General features: G+C 50.5%; 1 protein-coding gene across 6 annotated transcripts in view; it reads right to left on the minus strand.

The window, feature by feature from the left end:
* Positions 1-1,371: 1,371 nt before the first annotated feature.
* ttn.1 (titin, tandem duplicate 1) overlaps positions 1,372-20,224 on the minus strand; it is a 158,574-nt gene continuing 139,721 nt past the window's right edge. For 5 of the 6 annotated variants that reach the window (XM_079518092.1, XM_079518095.1, XM_079518094.1 and 2 more), the window contains 19 exons: positions 19,827-20,117; positions 19,342-19,641; positions 18,839-19,144; positions 18,328-18,639; positions 17,709-17,990; positions 16,618-17,211; positions 15,808-16,095; positions 14,945-15,244; positions 14,191-14,493; positions 13,656-13,958; positions 12,906-13,490; positions 12,450-12,752; positions 11,956-12,255; positions 11,117-11,692; positions 10,502-10,807; positions 9,299-9,889; positions 4,073-9,094; positions 2,914-3,256; positions 1,372-2,699 (listed from right to left, as the gene is read on the minus strand). In XM_079518092.1, the coding sequence (XP_079374218.1) occupies positions 2,669-2,699; positions 2,914-3,256; positions 4,073-9,094; positions 9,299-9,889; positions 10,502-10,807; positions 11,117-11,692; positions 11,956-12,255; positions 12,450-12,752; positions 12,906-13,490; positions 13,656-13,958; positions 14,191-14,493; positions 14,945-15,244; positions 15,808-16,095; positions 16,618-17,211; positions 17,709-17,990; positions 18,328-18,639; positions 18,839-19,144; positions 19,342-19,641; positions 19,827-20,117 (11,336 nt within the window). In that variant the 3' untranslated portion in view covers positions 1,372-2,668. The remainder of the gene's footprint in view (positions 2,700-2,913; positions 3,257-4,072; positions 9,095-9,298; positions 9,890-10,501; positions 10,808-11,116; positions 11,693-11,955; positions 12,256-12,449; positions 12,753-12,905; positions 13,491-13,655; positions 13,959-14,190; positions 14,494-14,944; positions 15,245-15,807; positions 16,096-16,617; positions 17,212-17,708; positions 17,991-18,327; positions 18,640-18,838; positions 19,145-19,341; positions 19,642-19,826; positions 20,118-20,224) is intronic. The other variant, XM_079518093.1, reaches the window with a different exon arrangement.

Here is a 20,224-nt window from a genome sequence, read left to right on the forward strand (position 1 = left end):
GGCTATAGTTCATGGTTTCGGAAGACAGACTATAGTCTGTCGTTTTTCATGATTTTGGAGGATTTAAAAAAAAAAGGGGAAATCATGAAAAAACGACATGCTATATATAGTTCATGGTTTCGGAAGACAACTGGGGATGCACTGGGGGTACACTGGGAGGCACTGGGGGGACACTGAGGGGGCACTGGGGAGGCACTGGGAACTGGGGAGGCACTGGGGGTGCACTGGGGGGACACTGGGGGGGCACTGGGGGGACACTGGGGGGACACTGGGGGGGCACTGGGGGGGCACTGGGGGGCACTGTGGGGACACTGGGGGGCACTGGGGGGACACTGAAAACGACATTCTACAGTTCATGGTTTCGGAAGACATACTATAGTCTGTCATATAATATAGGCATATAATGCGCCTTCCGGGGTCGCTATGTGCCTTTTCGGGAGTGAGGCTGTGTTGACCATGGACCATGTATGCCCTTTTTTTCTCCCCGTGATTTTCATCTTTTTCTTAAATCCTCCAAAATCATGAAAAACGGCATACTATAGTATGCAGCCCGAAACCATGGACTATAGTATGCCCTTTTTTGCGGGATTTTCATATTTTTCTCAAATCCTCCAAATGCATGGAAAAACTGCATATTCTAGTATGCTGTCTGAAACTGGACTATTTATACTAGGCTTCATTGTGTGCAGTAGCCTATATCACTGCATGCATAGCCTACTTCACAAGAGCTTGTACATCTGCTATTTCTGCTTAATGCATATTTTCAATTGAATGCTAGGCTATAATAAATCATTCACCACTAGAGATGGCTTAACTGTCCTGTCGCTTTATCAATGGGGGTTACGCATTTATTTAATAAAAAAAGGGGGGGACAAAGTGGTAGCTGTCTGAAAATACACTACACAACTAACTACACAAAAAATGTTCGTATTCATATCATTGGCCTCAACCTGCAGTTTCGTGGAAATATCCCTCAGTTTAAAATGTTGCCCTATTCACCCCCCATTAAAACTAATGGGGGCTAATATTGTGGTGGCCATATTGGACTTTGACCAAAAACTTGACCGGGTTGTCCATATACAGTAGGTTGTGATCCTACTGGGTCATAGATATTATTTCTGGTGGACAACCTTGTATGTTATGGCAAATGCAGCACACCCCCTTTGCACCCTGCAGGGTATTTGTAGATTTTGATTATTATTACAAAATATACATTAACCACTATATAAATGTCAGCCATTTGAAAATAGACAATAAAAGCTCACCACTGATTGATGATAACTCGCAATAATCTTATCTGGGTTCCTATAGCTGTCTAACAGAATAACAATGACAACAAAAAATAAACAGATACAGAGACATATAGTCGTATATAGTGCTGAAATCATGCTTTATTAAATCATTAATGCACATAACTCAAGGAGGAAGTTACATATTGGCAATGCTATATCAACATAAATTAAATCCAAGTGCAGGGCATACAATTAATGCAATTTTCTTCGTTTCACAGCTGGTGGACTTGCTGTGGTGCACTGGCTTGGTGAAAACCCTGACTATAGCGAAAAAGGTGAAATGACTAAAATCTACAAAAAACACACTCAAAAAACACACAACACATTACCAAACTAGCCTCCGAGAGATGGCACTGCTTCTGCAAAGAATAACTTGTATTGACTTTTTCTTTTTTCTTTCATTCTGTATTTGTGGACAGGGTGATGTTACTCTTGAAAAGGGGCAATCCAAGCGTCCTTTGCCAGAAACAGTGCACATTAAAATTATCGAAACCCCAGAGTGCAGGCCGCTTGCACTCCGAGCATGTCATCAAAATGGTGGTAATGACATAGTCAGTCCGAAACACAAGACCAGTTCCTGCTGCTTACATGAGGGTAATATGCAAACAGCACTCAGGGTCTTATGGTCGTGTTAATAATTCATATAGGAGAACTGTAATATTACACGCACTGAGGCGTGTGGATAATAGACTTGTCTCAGATTCTTGTTTCAAACTTCAACAGGGAGCCTCTCTACCTGCTGAGGCAATCTTAAAAGACTTCAACAAATCGTTGAGGCACAGTGTTTTTAGTTACAGGGTATTCGTTTCATGCAGAAACTTTCTCCTTTTTAAAACTTTGTTTCATTTTAGTTTCAGTTAATATTGTCATAAATAACAATGCATACATTTCCCATAACCGTTTAAATTCGGCTATATACATTATGTACATGTCACAGAAAAATGGATCAAAAATCCTAAGTCATATTTATCCAATATGGCACATTTTATAACAACTTTAGACTTCAGTCTAGTTTGGCATAAATTAATGTCAAGTTTGGTATAAAAATAGTTCATATTTACAAGAACAGTAATCCAGGTCTTTATCTAAGATCAGTAAAGATTAGGTTTTGCTAATTCAATAAATAAAAGTGGATCAGGGAATTGAGGGTAGAAATTAACTGAAATGTGGACGTTTTTATCCATGTTGCTGTTTTCTATTACATTTTTCTTTGTTTCTACATGGACCAAATGTGAACAGCAGCGGATTGGAATCCAAGCTGGTTGGACAGTTTTCGAAAGTGTTTTGCTCCAACATTAGCCTCCTTCACTCCAGACGTCCTGAAGTCACTGGTGTGACTGGTGCCGGCCCTCCCCACGCTCAGGAACCGGTCTGGATCAGTGCTCCTCTCCTTCTCCACTCAACTGCCTGTCAGACCACAAACGCACGCAGACACAAAGCAAACCAACAGTTAGTTTCTACCGTCAAACCGACAAGAAACATAGAATCACTCTGCTATACTTTTGTTTTTTATTTGTATACTTGTAGTCATTCACCATGATGCTGCTCAGCATAATCACGTACAATCAAAAGCTGGTTTTGATTGTACGTTAGTTACCGACAACTAGCGGTAACTTTTTACCTCAGAGACGAGGAGTGAGAAGAGATTCCCATCACTTTGCTGCTGCTGCTGCTGCTACTGGAGCTCATGGCTACCACTGACTCAGACATTTCCATCATTTTGCTGCTGCTGCTGGCGCTCATGACAGCCATTGACTCAGACATCATCATGGCAGACATGCTGCTAGTGGCTGACATGCTCTGGAGTGAAACCTCAGCAGTGTGAGTGCTGCTGCTGCTGCTGCTGTAAGAGGCAGCTTCCACATGAGCGGCGGCTGAGTAATGTTCCTGCATCATCATGCTGCTGCTGTCAGCAGAAGCTCTTTGCGCCACAATACCCATTTTAGTTGGTTCTTCAACAAGGGCTGAGGATAGCAGACGAAAAGCACATGATTCATGTGTTATGGCTTAATTTGTATTAGCCCCAGTGGCGTGCGCAGACATTTAGAGGGGCAGGTGCTCAAGTGAAAAAGGTCACCTTGTGCAGCGCGTGGAACCGGCCGGTTGCCTTAATAGTGTAAGATTATTTTATAGATTTTGGGGCCTAAATAATATATTAGAAGCTTTTTATCAAGAATTGATAATTGTCACCATGGTCCACATACTAGTGTACAGTGTACACATTCTTTTTTACTTCAAAAGGGCACATTGCCAAAAGGGCAGGGGTTGCTCTAGCACCCCCTAGTATCTATCTGTGCACGCCACTGATTAGCCCCCATAAACGAGCTGTTGGGCGGTCGGTGACACCCACCAACCACCCAAGGCATAATTAATGTTTAATATGTCAAGCATAAACATTAAGCGTTCGTGTTTTATGTGAGCTAAGTTTCTCAGAGGAAAGAAAACTTGTCAAAAGGGCCGTTCACACCAAGCACTATAACAACATCGTTCACCACCATTGTCTTTGTTATGGTTGTGGTGTGGAGTGTGGACTCCGCCACCCACTAGAGTTGGAATGATCTTTAAAACTAGCCCTTTATAGTGATAGTTACAATTATAGTGCTTGGTGTTAACAGTTTTAGTAAAGCCAATGACTATTATGTCATGGACATAATAGTGTTACTTAGTAATCTAAATATATTTTCATATTAAAGGACTATTGACATTGAAATTTATAACGACAAAAGACAAACAAACATCTACATTATGACTTGCCGCCAATTCAAATAATGCCTTCATACCTTGTACAGCGGCAGGCGCCTTTTCCAAGGTTGGTGACATCACTCTCTTCGGTGACTTAATTGGAGACGTCACTCTCTCTGGTGATTTGATTGGCTCGGGGGACTTGGCTGTGGGTGGGGACATCACTCTCTTTGGTGACTTGATTGGTGACATCGCCTGCTCCCTGTCCGATGGCGCCGGGGACTTGACCGTGGGAGGAGACTTCACTCTCTGTGGTGACTTGATTGGTTCTGGCGACTTGACTCTCGGGGGAGATTTGAGTTCGGGGGACTTGGACAGAGGGGACTTGGCCTCCGGTGAAGTGATCCTTTCTGCGACCTTCTCCTTGGACTCTGACTTGCGTATGCTCAGAGTGAAGAAAGCCTCCTGGCTGCCCGCAGCATTCTCCACCAGCAGCGAGTAGCTGCCTTCGTCCGCCATCTCCACGTTTGAGATCTCAAAGTTGGAGGTGTGTTCAGCGGAGACGATGTGGTGACGGAAAGAGGAGCCGATCGCAGAGCCTTCCCGCAGCCAGGCGATAGAAGGTGCCGGGTCTCCGGCGACGTCACACGAGAACTTGGCTACGTCTCCCTCATTCACTGTCAGAGACTGTGGTTTGCTCACGATCTTGGCGGCCACTTTCTTGCTTTCCGTTACCGTCTTTGTCTCTACGACGGTGGTGGTTTCCTGCACTCTCGTCTCCTCGACGGTAGTCTTGGATGATGAGACGTGATATACCTCCGTCCTGGTCATCTCGGGGTCGTGTGCAGACGGTGGCTCCTCGTCCCGGCGGAGTGTTGAGAAAGCGGCGTATTCCTCTCCGGCCACGTCCAGAGTGGCATAGTCGGAGCATTCTCCCCTGGCGTTCTTGCAGACCACGCGGTAGGTGCCAGAGTCCTCGCTCACACATTCAGTGATCTGGAGGGTCAAGACTCCACTCAGGTTGGTCATGTGGTACTTCCTGCTCTGCTGGATCTCCTTCCCGTTGTGGGACCACGTGATCTGTGGGTCGGGCTTGGCCTGGACGTTCAGGGTGAACTTGGTGTTGCAGCCGTAGGGCACGCGGTGTGAGCGCATCCTGATGGAGATGCGTGGAGCGTGGTCCAGGCTGAAGGGAGCCTGTGTCACCGTCTCCTTCCTCTCCATGGACAGCCTCTCTGTCCTCAGGACCTGTTTCCTCTCCTCGTACCTGGACATGAAGTCAACCTTGGGGTAGGTCACTTCAAGATCAACTTTGGCAGCCTTCGCAGGGGCTGGCAGTTCAGCAGGCGGGAGCTTCTTGATTGGTTTAGCAATATATTCGGAGGCATGAACGGTCAGGTACTCGGACTGAACATCCTCAGAGTACTGGGCGACGGCAGTGGTCTCCCTCTTGGAGACTCTGATCTTCTCCTCAAACTCCATGCGTTTGAGCTCACTCTTGTAGCCGGTCATTCTCCCTTCCATTTTGTGAGGGCGGAGCAACTCCTGATCCTCCTTCTCTTCGTACAACCTCTGGTTCTGCCTGGGAGGTCTGTAGGTGGTCTGCAAGTGGCGCTGGCGCAAATCGTGGTAGCTCGGGCCGGCCTCGAATTTAGACGGGATGCGGTAGGAGTCGTATCTGGCGGCAGCTTCTGCTCCCTCCTCCTCCTCTGCGTGGTAGACTCTCCTGGGAGACGTGGAGCGCAGGGCAGAGAGCTCGAAGCGCACAGGGCTGAGGCTGGGTGGAGAGGCGGAGTAGCCGAGTTGGAGTTCCTCCTCCAGTGCCAGCCTGTCCTCCTCGGTTTGCTTCATGGACAGATACTCCTTGACGGGCAGCAGCAGCTCCTCGTCGCAGAAGTCGCCCAGAGACCTCCTCCTCATCCGGTAGTAGGCCTCTACCTCGGGCGAGGGAGTGCGCTGCCTTGCGGGCCTCACGGTCTCCAGGTCGTCCTGGGTCACGGCCGGGATGCGCCACCTGGGCTTGTACTGGTCGTTGATCCTGGGCAGGGGTACCTCGTAGAACTGCTCCCACCTGGACAGGCGGATGCGCTTCTGGCGCTTCTGCGTGATCTTGTCCATGGGCTCTGGGAACTCGTACTGGTCGCGCAGCGTCTTGTACCACTTCATGTCGGAGAGGGGCTTGAAGTGTTTGATCTCATTGTCCTCCAAAAGTACGGCCGGGTTGATGTCGCGAGGAGCGGGAACGTCGTATGGCATGCGCAGCCTCTTCTCGTCTGCCCTCTTCTTCTTCTCTTCTTTCTCTTTCTGGATCTCAGCCTCGGTCTTCTCACCCTTCTTGGTTTCCACGGCGGGTTTGAACATGGAGGCCGCTTCCCTGATGGCCATCACGGCAGCGGGGGGTAGAGGATCGATGGCGGTGCCACTCATAATCTGGTTCAGTCTCACCTTCTTGTCTAGTTTCTCCTTCGCAGCTGCCGCCTTCTTTTCCTTCTCACTCACATACACCTTCTTCACGTGAGTGACGCGCTCCACTTTTAGGGACGCCTGGCAACTGGCGGATCCGGCAGAGTTGGTGGCAGTGACTCTGTACACGCCAGAGTCTTCAGCAAGAGTGTCTTTCACGTGCAGGATGAAGTAATCCAGGCCCTCGTGGACGATTTCGATAGATGGACCTAAGGCCAAGGGCATGCCATCCTTCTCCCACTTCAGGTCGGGGCGACCGGATACTCTGATCTCAAAGCGAGCGCTCTGTCCCTCCCTGCATTCGACGTTGGCGAGCAGGCGTTTGAACATGGGCCTCAGTGTCGTGTCTGCCGGTGTGGGCCGAGGGTTAACGGTGAGGCGACACTTGCAGCTGTCGTCACCATACCTGTTCCGGGCCACGACACTGTACTCTGCTTCATCGTCTTTATCCAGGCTGTGGATGATCAGCTGATAGAGACCCTTGTCGGTGATGAAGGTGTACTTCTTGTCATCGGCTCCAGGGACCATTTTCTGTCCGGACTTGTGCCAGGTGACACGAGGCTCTGGGTGCACGGTGAGCGTGACACCGAAGCGGAGGTTCTCTCCGATGTAGGCAGTGCGGTTGACAAGAGGCAGCGTGAACTCCGGCGGCTTCTGGAGCATTCTGGCGGTGTCGACACGGCGTTTCACCTTCTTCACCACACGCGTCGTGAAGTAGTCGCGGTAAGACCTGACGCCGTTGACGAACACCTCGGCGTAGGCGCTGTCCTCTCCGTACTCGTTCACGATCTTGCACCTGTAGGTTCCGTCGTCCGCTCTGGTGACCTTGTTCACGGCGATTACAGCCACGCCGTCCTCGTATTCGATCTCGTACTTTACGCCGGCCTCCAGCTGCCGCACGCCGCAGTACCACGTCACCTCGGTGCTGTTGTCGTAGTTCTCGACGGTGCAGGTCATCTTGAAGCTGTCTCCCTCGTTCACCACGCTGTGGCTGAGCGGGCCGGCGAGGGGGCCGTGCTCAAATGGAGCGAACTTCACCTTGGCGACGAAGACTCCTCTCTGGGACCTGATGGAGCCGCTGCTGGCCACGCGGGCCGCGGACACGACCGTGCCCCACTCCTTCTTGGCCATGGCCTGGTAGTATCTCTTGTGCCTGCCCGTCTGCATCGCCCTACCGCTGAGCTCCTCCGCCGGCTTCGACAGCCAGGGGTGCTCCAGGGCCTCGGTGGCCTTCATGCGGTGCTTGCGCTCCTTGGTCATCAGGCGGTCGGTGAAGTCCAGCGCGTCGACGGTGACCTGCTTGAAGGACTCGTCGTCGTAGGTGTAGGCCGCGGTGGAGATGTTGTCGATCATCTGCTGGTTGGTCTCGGCGGTGAACGGGTTGATTCCGCTGATGAGCACGTAGGCGAGGACGCCCACGGACCACATGTCGGTCACGGTGCTGACCAGATCGCCCTGGTGGATCTCAGGAGCGGCGTACTCAGCGGTGGTGTACTGGATCTTCACCTGTTCTCCGGGAGTCAGGTGTCGGGCCTGGCCCAGCTCGATGATCTTCACGTTGGAGCTGGTTCTGGTGGTGTACACGATGTTCTCGGGTCTGATGTCGAAGTGGCCATAGCTCTGTTCGTGCAGGAACTCCAGAGCCGAGCAAACCTGCCTTATGTAGTTGGCAATCTCGCGCTCGTTGAGCTCAAAGTCCGGCGAGTTGAGGCGCTCGAAGATGTCGCTGCCGGAGATAAAGTCAAAGATCAACACCAGTTCCTCTGGGCTTTCGAAAGCGTAGTGGAGGAGGAGGAAGTTGGGGTGCTTGGCGAGATTCAAAGTGGCGACTTCTTTCTTGACGATGGCTTGATCGGCGCCCCTCACTTTGACAAATTTAGCCATGTAGGTCTTCTCTGAGCTGATTTCCACGCAGCGGTGGATAATACCAAACTGTCCTCTTCCCAGCTCCTCTGCAATGGAGAATCTGTCGTGGAGGTTCTTGGCGTCGTTGCACATGACCTTGCCCCTGGGGCCGGTGGACCCGGAGTCGTCGACCTCACGGTCGTAAAGAAGCACTCTGGACTTGTCCTCCTTGGTCATGATGGGACCGCTGCTCTCGGACGGAGCGCTCTGGCCGAACTTGTTCTCGGCGATGACCCTGAACTGGTAGCCGGTGCCGCCGAACAGGCCGATGATGGTGTAGTGGCTGTCTCGGGACTGGGCCACACGCTCCCACCTATCTGCGGTGGTGGGGCACTTCTCGATGATGTAGCTGCTGACGCGGCTGCCTCCATCGTTGGCCGGCTCCACCCAGCTGAGTGTGACCGAGTCCCTGGAAATGTCGCTGGCCTTGAGGCCGCGCGGCACGTCGGGCACGTCTGCCACGTCCAGCTCCACCGTCTGCTGGTCGATGCCAAAGCGGTTCTTGGCGCAGACAATGTAGAAGCCGGCGTCCTTCTTCTCCACGCCGTTGGGGAACACCAGCGAGGTGAAGGAGCGGGTGACGATGACCTGGTAGTAGCCGTTGCTGTCGATCAGGTCCTGGCCCTTCTGCCAGGTGATCACCGGGTCGGGTTTGCCCGTGAAGGGAATCTTGATGTTGACCATCTCGCCGCGCAGGGCGGGGATGGCTTCCTTGTCCTTCAGGTTCTTAGGCAGGTTGATCTTGGCCGGGACTGGAAAAACAAATAGAGTTATATTAGTTTTATGATTTTCTTACATTTTTTCATTTGTGAAACGTTAAAATGACACAGTTACGTAACTACCGTCAATATAGTTGGACTGTAAATGTCAAAGGTAACTTTTAGCTGTAACTGTAAATTGTGTGACCGAATACGTCATACCATTAAGTACACTTTTGTAGGTGTCTGTGAACTTACCCTCGACGTCCAGAGAGATGGTGGCGCAGATGGAGCCTCCCTGGTTGGTGGCTCTGATCTGGTAGACGGTGGAGTCGTCCTCGTCGGCCTCGATGATGACCAGCTGGTGGTAGCCTCCCTTGAACTCCTGGATCTTGAGCTTCTTCCCATCCGACTGGATCTCCTTTCCTCGTCGGAACCACTTGATGACGGGCTTGGGCTGCCCGATGATCTTGCACACCAGCGTGGCGTTGCTCTTGTACTTGACGCTCTGGTTCCTCAGCTCCTCCTTGAAGGCGGGCGCGCGCACGTCCACCGCGTTGGCGGGCACCATGGGCGCCGTCTCCTCGCTGTAGTCGCTCTCGCCGCCCAGGTTCTCGCACTTGATGCGGAACACGTACTCCGAACCCTCGGTGAGGCGCTTGACGGAGAACACGGTCTGCTTGATCTCGTCTGTGGTCACGGGCGTCCATTCGCCCGTCTTCTCCTTCTTCTCCACGCAGTAGCTCTTGATCTTGGAACCGCCGTCTCTGAGGGGAGGCTTCCAGGCGAGCACGCACGAGACCTTGGTGATGCCGGAGACCACGGGAGACAGGGGCGGCGATGGTTTGTCTGTGGAAAGGAGCAACATGTTAGACGCAATTAGACTTTGTTCTTTTTCTCCTCAATTTAGCCAACCCACACTGTACCACTGAGGGTATATAGACCAGTGGTTCCCAGACCTTTCATGTCGAGACCCAAAAGAGAGCTTAGACATTCGCCCCGAGACTCAAACTAGTGAAAATAGCAGATCTAGAAGCACGCAACGTGGCACAAAGCGACGCGTTGTGTGCTTGTAGATCTGCTATTTTCACTACTTCATTATTATTATTATTATTATTTTATTTATGGAATTTCATAGATGTGTCTGTCTGTGTTTGTGCTTTTTGCGGGGGGGGGGGGGGGGGGGCAATCTTTTGAAATAATAGTTTTTTTTAATGTAGGAAAATAAATGGGCTTTATACTCGAGTCGTGATCCAAAAGAATTGGTCTGTTACCCAGAAATGGGCCCCGATCCAGTGTGAGGGGAAACAGTGGTATATACAGTAGACAACCACATTCACCAGCTGCTTCTAAATCACTTATGTATCATAGATGGTGTCACACTACTATATCACACTAATGCCCTCTAAAATGTATTGCATATTATTGTATAATAGTACCAGATTTTGCAAAACCACATACCCATTTGACTCTTGATGAGGATGGGCGCGGACAGCTCCAGCGGCTCGCTGTTGCCGTAGCGGTTCTGGGCGAAGATGCGGAAGTAGTAGCCGGCGCTGTCGATCAGGTTGGGCACGCGGCACGAGGTGCCATTGATGGAGGACGACACCAGCTCCCAGTCGGTGCCCTCCTTGTCCTCGCGCTTCTCCGCGATGTAGTTAGTGATCATGGAGCCGCCGTCGTCGGTGGGGGCCTTCCAGCTGATGATGACCGAGTTCTTGAGCAGCGCGTCCAGAGTGATGGGGCCCTGGGGGATGTCTGGTTTGTCTGGAAGACACACACGCACGGTGAACGGGGTCAGCACTTCTCCAAACGTGTCCGTATGTATAGCGTCGCAGTCGGGCGGAAAACTTGTATGTCCACATTTCAATACATATTTAACGAATGACAAGTGACTAACTAATAACTACATTGGATCCACTGGAACACAGTTCTTTTTTTTTCACTACCCAAAAAGTAACGCTTTTGGACAGGTTTTCCACCCGAAAGCTACGATAATATGTAGTATAATGAAAAACACGCCAACAAGAGTACGATTCTGAAACAAATGCAGATACAAAAAAAAAAAAAACATACCTGAGATTTCAACGTTGAAGGCAGTGTCGGCGCGGCCGAAGTGGTTGTGCAGCCTGACCCTGTACTTCCCGCCGTGGACTCGGCGTTGGGCGTTCTTGACGATCAAGTGCGTGTAGTGCTCCGTGGACTCGATGGTGATGTCCTCCGAGTTCTCCAGCGTCTTGGAGCCCTGCAGCCACATGATCTTGGGCTCCGGCCGGCCGATGTAGACGCAGTGGATCCTGAGGGTGCTGCCCCGCGTGGCGTAGTAGGTGTCCTTCAGTGGGTAGTCGGGGTGGAAGCGGGCGGCCGCCTCCAGCACCAGGACGCCGGTGGTCTCGCACTCGCCGACATCGTTGACCGCCTTGCAGGTGTACTCGCCCTCGTCCCTCTGCTGGTCTGTGGTGATGGACAGCGAGTTGTTGCGTCCGTCCGAGCTCATCTCGTACTTGCGGGACTCGAGCACCTCCTTGCCGGCGTGGTACCACCTTATGACCGGCAGGGGTCTGCCGATGATCTGGCACTTCATGACGGCCAGCTGGCCGAACTTGGCGGTCACCTCGTCCATTTCCTTCCTCAGGCCTGGCGCGCTTTCGGCTGTAACCGTCACAAGTCAGGCATACGTTACTAACGGAGCCCTTTTATCACATTGCTAATTATTCAACAACTTCAGCTTTTCTATAATCTCTGTTGTTTAGCTGCTAGTTACAATTCTATTAACATACCAAGTCACTTGTGTATAAAACAGTATTTGACCTCTGTACTGCTTACTTATTAAATAGCCTGTAATGATGACAATTCTCAAACAATTCACTTTCTATCTGCCGGTTCTATCTGCCAGAACCTGACAGTTGTCTCACCATTCAGTTTGGTCTTGATGCACGTGGCGGTTCTGCGTGGTCTGCTGATTCCAGTCTCGTTCTCAGCGAACACTCTGATCTCGTACTCGGTGGCCTCGGCCAGACCTGGCACCGTGAACTCCTTGTCCTTGGTCCTGATCTTGTTGCATTTCTTCCAGGTGCTCTCGATGGACTTCCTGTACTCCACCAAGTAGCCAAGGACCGGCTTGCCTCCGTCGCACTCGGGAGCCCCCCATTTGATCTTGATGAAGTTCTTCTCCACAGTCACAGTGTCGATCTCGCCCGGCTGGCTTGGCTTGTCTAGAAGAGAGATAATAATACACAGTGAGCTTGTAGATCTGCTATTTTTTATGTGTGACGCCGGCGTGCAACCGAGTATATATCAGGTTTAATCTGATAGGTCAGTTTGATGCGAAACATTATCGTATCATCCAGCATCTTATGATAAAATCCCCATCACAGTATGTTTCACAGTTCAACGGCATCAAACTCACCGAATGGATCTTTGCAGATGACCGCGTCGGACAAAGGTCCGGCCTCGGCCTCTCCAATGACGTTTACGGCGACAACGCGGAACTGGTACTCTGCGTCGGGTGTGAGTTTAGGCACGGTGAACATGGTGGAGGTCACCTTGGTCTGGTGGCGAGAATAGGTCTCGGCCGAGACCTCCTTGTATTCCACAAAGTAGCCAGTGATGGCGGAGCCGCCGTCGTCCTTGGGTCGGGACCAGGCCAGGGCCACGGAACTCTTGGTGACGTCCGTGATCTCCGGTGGAGTGTTCGAAGGCTCCGGAGCACCTGTTTTCAATCACAACACGGTCAATATTGTGGAAGATGTTTTGTACTTGTTGGCCATCTGGAAATGCAAGCTGTGTTCTGTGAGTGCATGAATGGTTAAAACGTAACATAAATGTGTAGAGGCATAGACGACGGTATATCGATTGTACTCACACAGGGGAGTCTTGGCAACCACCGGCTCCTCGGACTTCAGAGAAGCGCTGATGCCGAAGGCGTTCTCCGCGGTGACCTTGAAGTGGTACTTGGATCCTTCCCTGAAGCCCTTGACCAGCAGCTGTGTGTCGGTGACCCTGGAGTCCACCGTGTACCAGGCGTTCCTGGTCGCCTCTCGTCTCTCCACGATGTATCCCAGGATGTCCGAGCCACCGTCATCCACGGGCGTCTTCCAGGACAACTTGACTGAGTTGGCCTGGATCTCCGTGAACGCCAGAGGGCCCTCGGGCGCGCTGGGGCGGCCGATGACGGTGACCTTGATCTGGGCCTTCTTCTTGCCCACCTTGTTCTCCAGGAAGAGGCTGTAGGTGCCAGAGTCGCCCCTCTCGGCTCCCTTGATGATCAGCTCGCTGGCGTCATCCGTGTTGGCGATCATGGCCAGGTCGGAGACGGCGCCGCCGTCCTTAGACCAAGTGCACTTCGGAGCGGGTTTACCCTTGATGGGCAGAGAGAGTCTGACGACTCCTCCCTGTCTCACCACGTAAAGTGTCTTGTATTTCAATTCCAGTTCGTAGTCAGGAGATTCTAGTCAGGAGATGAAAAGAAGTGATGGTTAGAGGACTGGCTAAAGATTGATCGAAATGCTAGTAATCTAGGGATTTAAGCTTTTTGCAAGTCGCTCTGGCTATATATTTGTATATGTGTACAGTAGTTCATAATAATAGACTACCGTATGCTGTGCATCCTTACCAAGCATCTCTGTGATTTTGACCGTTCCGGGAACTTCGGCGGGCTCTCCTGAGCCGCCGGCGTTGCAGGCCATCACGCGGAACTTGAACTCCTGTCCCTGTGGCATCTTGGTCAGGGTGTACTCGCAGATCAGAGAAGGAGTGGTGTTGCACTTGAGCCATGCGTTGGTGTCCACCTTCTGCATCTCGATCAGGTAGCCGTCCACCCTGGCATCACCCTCGTCGTCTGGAGGACTCCAGGCCAGGGACACAGACTCCACGGTGGTACCTGTGACCCTGGGGTTCTGGGGACAGCCAGGGGGATCTGTTGGGGAGAGGGGGGTTCATGATATAGGTCAGTGTTTCTGTCTTACAATCGTATTAGATTCAGTGCGCTTTGCTTGACAATTGTAATCCTTATAACTGAGACTCCAATCAACATTCATTAACTCTGTGAGTTGCTCTTTAACAAAGTACCAGCTAAATGCCTAAAATGTAACTGTAGCAGCATAATAAAACATAATTTATTTAAAGAACATAAGGACGGCATAACTTACCGACGGGGTCTGTGGCGACCGCCGACTTGGACAGCAGGCTCGGCTTGCTCAGTCCTCGGGCGTTGATGGCGGTGATCCTGTGCTCGTACTCCAGACCCTCGATCAGGTCGGTGGACCTGTAGCGGGTCATGGTGACCGGGTTCTTGTTGGCCCGCACCCATCTCTCCGAGCGCACTTCTTTGCGCTCGATGATGTATCCGGACACCTCCAGGCCGCCGTTCTCCTCCGGCGGATTCCACGCCACCGTCATGCCGTCGCGGGACGTGTCGAAGACCATGGGTCTGCCGGGAGGTCCGGGAACACCTGAGGGGGAGAACATTTGGAGCGTTTAGTGAGACAGAATGGCAGCTCTCCGTTATTTTTTCACCTTAACATCATCATTGATGTTCATTGTTTAGTCTTTAGTCTACCAAAAGTAGAAAGTACTCATTGTGCAGAATGTCCCATCCCATGCCCCCACAAGCTTTCAAATGTATAAAATGCATACGAATCTTAGGACACATTGTGAGCTTGTACAGTGGGGTCCCATATCTTTCTTCCTCAGTCTCAAAGTGACATTTATCAGAACCCAGAGGTACCTCTGTTAGACACACCCACAGACCCACCCCCAGATTCTCAGCCACACCCACAGGTTTATTTTAATATGTGGAGTGGCCATTCAACCACCAGATCGGGCTATTTTCAAATGGCCGGCCCGACATTTACATTACATTACTTTATTTTCATAGTCACTTTTACACCAGCGGGAGCTTACCGTATGCGCTCTTGGCCATGATGACCTCGGACTGCAGGAACTCTCCGGTGCCGTAGCGGTTGATGGCGGCGGCCCGGAACACATACTCGTTCCGCTCGGTCAGGTTGACGAAGCGGAAGGTGGGCCGGCTGACGGAGTCGCTGACAGGCACCCAGCCGGGGCGGTGGGCATCGCGCTGCTCCACAACGTAGCCGCTGACGGGGGCGCCGCCGTCCCTGAGCGGGACGTCCCAGCTGCACGTGATGGAGGTGGCGTCCACCTCGTCGAAACGGACCGGTCCTTGAGGCTCGTCGGCCTTGGCTGGAAGGAAGTTCGGAAATGAGACAACGCGTTAGGGTTTTATGTAGTGGATTATCGTATAAGAGCCACAAGAAAAAGAGAACCAACCGTTGAGCAAACCACAAAGCACAAGCACGAAACGATATATCTCTGCTGTTGGGGACAAATCACCTAACTCCAAAATGTGAATTTTTCAGGAAATTAAGAAAACCTTATATATTTATTTTAAAACAATGCAATACTGCCTCATTAAATTTGGTGTTGTGACATTATATATTGTCAATTACATGCATGAGAGGGGGAGAGGTGGTGGAGCTAGTTGCTTTATCAGACAGTTTGAAGGTCCAATGGAGTTAAGAAGTTTTGTCTGCAGCGTTTTTGTATACTATTCATTTGTTAATTTTTTTTTTTAACCAACACACATTGATTTATGAAAGAATAAAAAAATAAAAAATGTACTTGTGTAAAATTGATTTTACACATACTTATTCATATACTATGACACCTTAAAACTCAACTCAAAACATGTTTATCTTATCTATCTAAATATAGGAAATGTAATAACTTATTAAGTGACTTCTTACACAGGACGACGACTTTGATGACCTCCTTGACGACACCAACAACGTTCTTGACCTCCAGGGTGTACTCTCCGCTGTCGTTGATGTTGGTGTCCGATATGCTGATCTTGGAGAAGGTCTTGGTGCTCGTGATCTTCACGCGCTCCGTCACCTTCATCTTCTTGCCGGAGAAGAACCAGGCGCAGGCGGGCGGTGGCCTGCCCACGATGGGCAGCTCCAGCTCCAGAGTCTTACCGGCCAGCACGTTCACCTCCTTCTTGGGAATGCTGCTGAGGTCCACCACCGGCATCACTGGAACACACACACACACACACACACGCATAGATTAGACAATATGCAAAGGATTCTACTCGCAACAACTACGTGAGGCCTCAACTAGGGCTGTTACGATTACACATTTAAGTTTTTAACGATTTCATTGTGTTTTTGGCGTCGGAAATTGGAACATTTATGAATAGAAATTACATTTATGTCTGCCTTATGGGCTTCGTAATGAAAAAAAGTGCACAGCACGGATATGACAAATAACCAAGAAATACATATAGCAAGAAATTACTGCCATTTTTATAATTTGTTTTTACAAAAAAAGGTAAACATCTGCTTTTTTATGCATGAACATCTTTCAACATGGACACGATTATCACAAAAATAATTAGCGATTATCTCAAATAATTACGATTAGACGATGATGTAATAATTGTGACAATCCTAGCCTAACTCTTAGTTAAATTAACAATGAGGACTTTATTATATATATATTTTTGGACTAATGCATATCAAACTGCTGAGCAATCCCGGGCGTTAACAACATACCTCTCTGTTCGTTCACCGTGACGGCAGAGACCATCTCTCTGGGCTCGCTGGCCCCCTTGCTGTTGACGGCCATGACCCTGAACATGTACTGCTCGTTCTCGCCCAGCTTCTCCAGCGTGTACTCGAAGTCGGTCATTTTCAGCGTGGCCACCTTCATCCACTTGTCGGTGCCGACGCGGCAGGCCTCGACCACGTAGGCCTGGATCCTGCTGCCGCCGTCGTGCTCGGGCTTCGCCCAGGCCAGGGTGACCGAGGACTTGGTCACGTCGATCATCTCCAGCCTCTGCGGCTGCAGGGGCACCTCGCACACCAGGATGGCTTCTGGCGTCTCGCAGGGCTCGCCCACGCCGTAGATGTTCTCGGGCAGCACCCTGAAGTAGTAGAGCATGCCCTCCATAAGGCCGTCGATCTTGTAGGACGTCTTGCCACAGCGGGGCGTGACCGTCTTGTACGCACGCATGGACGCCTCGCGCCGCTCAATCATGTAGTTGTTGACGGGCGCGCCGCCGTCCACGGTGGGAGCGTCCCAGGCGATGGTGACCGACTCCTTGGTCAGCTCCTTGATCTTGATGGGTCCAGTCGGGCCGGGAGTGTCTAAAGTTATATGGGAAGGATGATTCTAGTTAGTGCACCGATCGAGTTCACAGCTACATTTTTATGGGTTCCCTTTATTTTCCTACATCTTGTTTTTAATTATTATTTCAAAACATTTTCAAAAAAACATTCCCAAAATATCAAACAATTTATTTTATTAAAAACAAAATTCAATGATTAATTTTTGTCTTCAGTAATTTCATGAAGAAATCAAAGACAAATAAAAAAAAATCCATAAATTAGAAAACAAATGTTTAAGAGGTAGTGAAAATATCTGATCTACAAGCTCACAACGTGGCGCAAAGCGACGCGTTGTGAGCTTCTAGATCTGCTATTAAAACTTGTTTGGGTTCCGGGCAAACATCTAATTTCTCTTTTGGGTAACGGGGCTAAAATATTTAAAAGTTCCATGCATATAGTTTGTTGAAAAATATAGTTTGTTTTGATCAATGCGTTATGACGACAGACAGACAGACAGACAGCGACGTGAAACTCACCATAGATTTTCACCATGATGCCGACCTCCTGCTTGCCGGCGGAGTTCTCGGCCACCAGCGTGTACTTGCCGGCGTCGTAGCGGTGCACCTTGTCGATGATGAGCTGCGTGGCGGCGTTGGTGACCTCGATGAAGCCGCGCGCGTTCAGGTCCACGTCGGGCTTGCTCCAGGTGATGGTGGGAGCGGGGCGTCCGCTGACCGCCACGGACAGACGCAGAGAGCCGCCGGCCCGGAGGCAGATGGTCTTCTTCAGGTCGTCGTGGAGCTCAAAGTCGGGAAGTTCTGTTGGAGAAAAAAAGAAAAAAAGACAGATTAATGCTGGGGTGTGGGCAACTTTAAAGATGGAGAGGGCCGCCCACTATAGTTCCACTCACTCCAGAGGACCACATTGCATAATATAGTCATATCAAAAATAGCAGATCCACAAGCTCGAAACCTGTCTAGCAGAGCTACACGCTCGAAACATGTCGCACTGTGATGTGTTTTGAGCTTGTAGATTTGCTTTTTTTTTTGGTACTATATTTGAATTGAAATCCCGAAAAATGTTTATTAAATTTCAAGAGAATCACTGCTCCAGACACTCATGGATTAGTAATAACAATAGACGACGAAGCCTTACCAATCCTCTCCATCGGCTCCACCTCGGCAGTCGGGTCGCTGGAGTCTCCGGTTCCGTTGGCGTTGACCGCGGCTACCTGGAAGTAGTACTTCTTCCCTGCCGTCAGGCCGGCCACCGTGTGCTCGGGCTTCTTCAGCATCTTGTCGTGGCAAGGGGTCCACACCTCCTCGTCCTCGCAGCCGGCCTCCTGCATCTCCAGCATGTAGCCCAGGATCTCAGCGCCCCCGTCCTCCACGGGACGGGACCACGCCAGGCTGATGCTGTCGGCGTGAGTGTCGGTGACACGAGGGATCGAAGGTTCGTACGGGACGCCTGGCGGGGGGAGATGGGACGATCGATGTTAATATTAGAATGATATTCTTATGGATGTTATCAATGGTAGTTCTGTTATTAGTACCATGTATGTATGATGCCATTATCAATGTTAACGTTAGTCCGATTCATTAATTGCATAGTCAAATCGACAATACGAACAGACACAGAAAGAGTTGTTTTTTCCGAGTAGACTTACATGTTGGAACTCTGCAGATGACGTACGCAGAAATCTCGCTGGGCTCGCTATCTCCGGCATGGTTCTCGGCCGTCACTCTGAACTGGTAGGTGTTGCCCTCGGTGAGGCCGGTCACCTTCAGCATGGTTTCCACCAGGGCTCCGTCCCTGTTGACCTTCACCCAGCGGGAGCTCTTCTTCTCGCGCCTCTCCACCAGGTAGTGGGTGATCGGGCTGCCTCCGTCGCTCTCAGACTTGAGCCACTCGAGGGTGACGAAGTCCGCTCCCGACGCCAGGATCTCGGCGGTGCCAGGCTGTGATGGGATGGCTAGAAAGGAGGCACGAAGGGACATCCGGAGGTTAATTCACTAAACAGTTAATGTCACTTTTGTAATTTTGGTTTTTCAATTTAGAGATGACATATTCATCTAATCCTCTTTAGGTTTATCTTTTGAGGCAATAATGTATGGAATACAAACCAGTACAAAAAAAAAGAATAAGCTCTTGCTAGTTAAGTATACTTACTGAACATGTTTCTGGCCACCATGAGGTCAGACTGGGCGTAGACTCCAGACCCGTACTTGTTCACTCCACGGACTCTGAACAGGTACTCCGTGTTCTTGAACAGGCGCGTGATGTTGCACGTGTTCTCCTTGCACTCGTCGTCCATGACCACCCAGTTGAGGCGGTTGGTGTCTCTCCTCTCCACGATGTAGTGGCTGATGTTGTCGCCTCCGTTCTCCAGCGGGGGCTTCCAGCTCAGCGTGCACGAATCCTCCGTGATCTTGCTGATCTCGATCGCACCCTCGATGACTCCGGGAGTGTCTGAGAAGAGAGAACACACTCGTTAAAATAAATAAATGAGCCGGTAGATGGTGGACAAAGAACGCCATCCCCCAGTACTTGAAGTCAAATTTGAGTTGAATTGCTGGTATAGGTAAATGCTTTTTAAAAAGAATCAAAAATTAGGAATGACAAAGTGCAAACAGAACAGTAGTGTTCAGACTCACCGAGCACTTGGACGTTGACCTCGGCCGTCTTGGTTCCGCTCATGTTCTTGACGGTCAGGATGTACACGCCGCTGTCGTCTCTGTCGCACAGCTTGATGACGGCCATGGCCTTGCTCATGGTGTACGTGAGCTGGTACTTCTCGCACAGCTCCAGCTCCTTGGTGCCCTTGGCCCAGGAGCACTTGGGGTTGGGTCTGCCGCCCACCGCGGCGTCCAGAACCAGGTCCGAACCCGCCCGGACGTTCACCGTGTCCTGCAGGAGCTTGCCGTCCAGCTGGGCCTTCGGAGGTTCTGAGGCACAACAGGAATGTGACAGTCAGTACGATAATAATAATTCAACTATTAATAATAAATTAACCTTGATTCTGCTTTTATACGTTTTCTTGTTGTGGTGGTTG

The sequence above is a fragment of the Electrona antarctica genome, assembly GCF_951216825.1.
Source record: "Electrona antarctica genome assembly, chromosome: 13".
In the NCBI taxonomy this organism is placed as follows: Eukaryota; Metazoa; Chordata; class Actinopteri; order Myctophiformes; family Myctophidae; genus Electrona; species Electrona antarctica.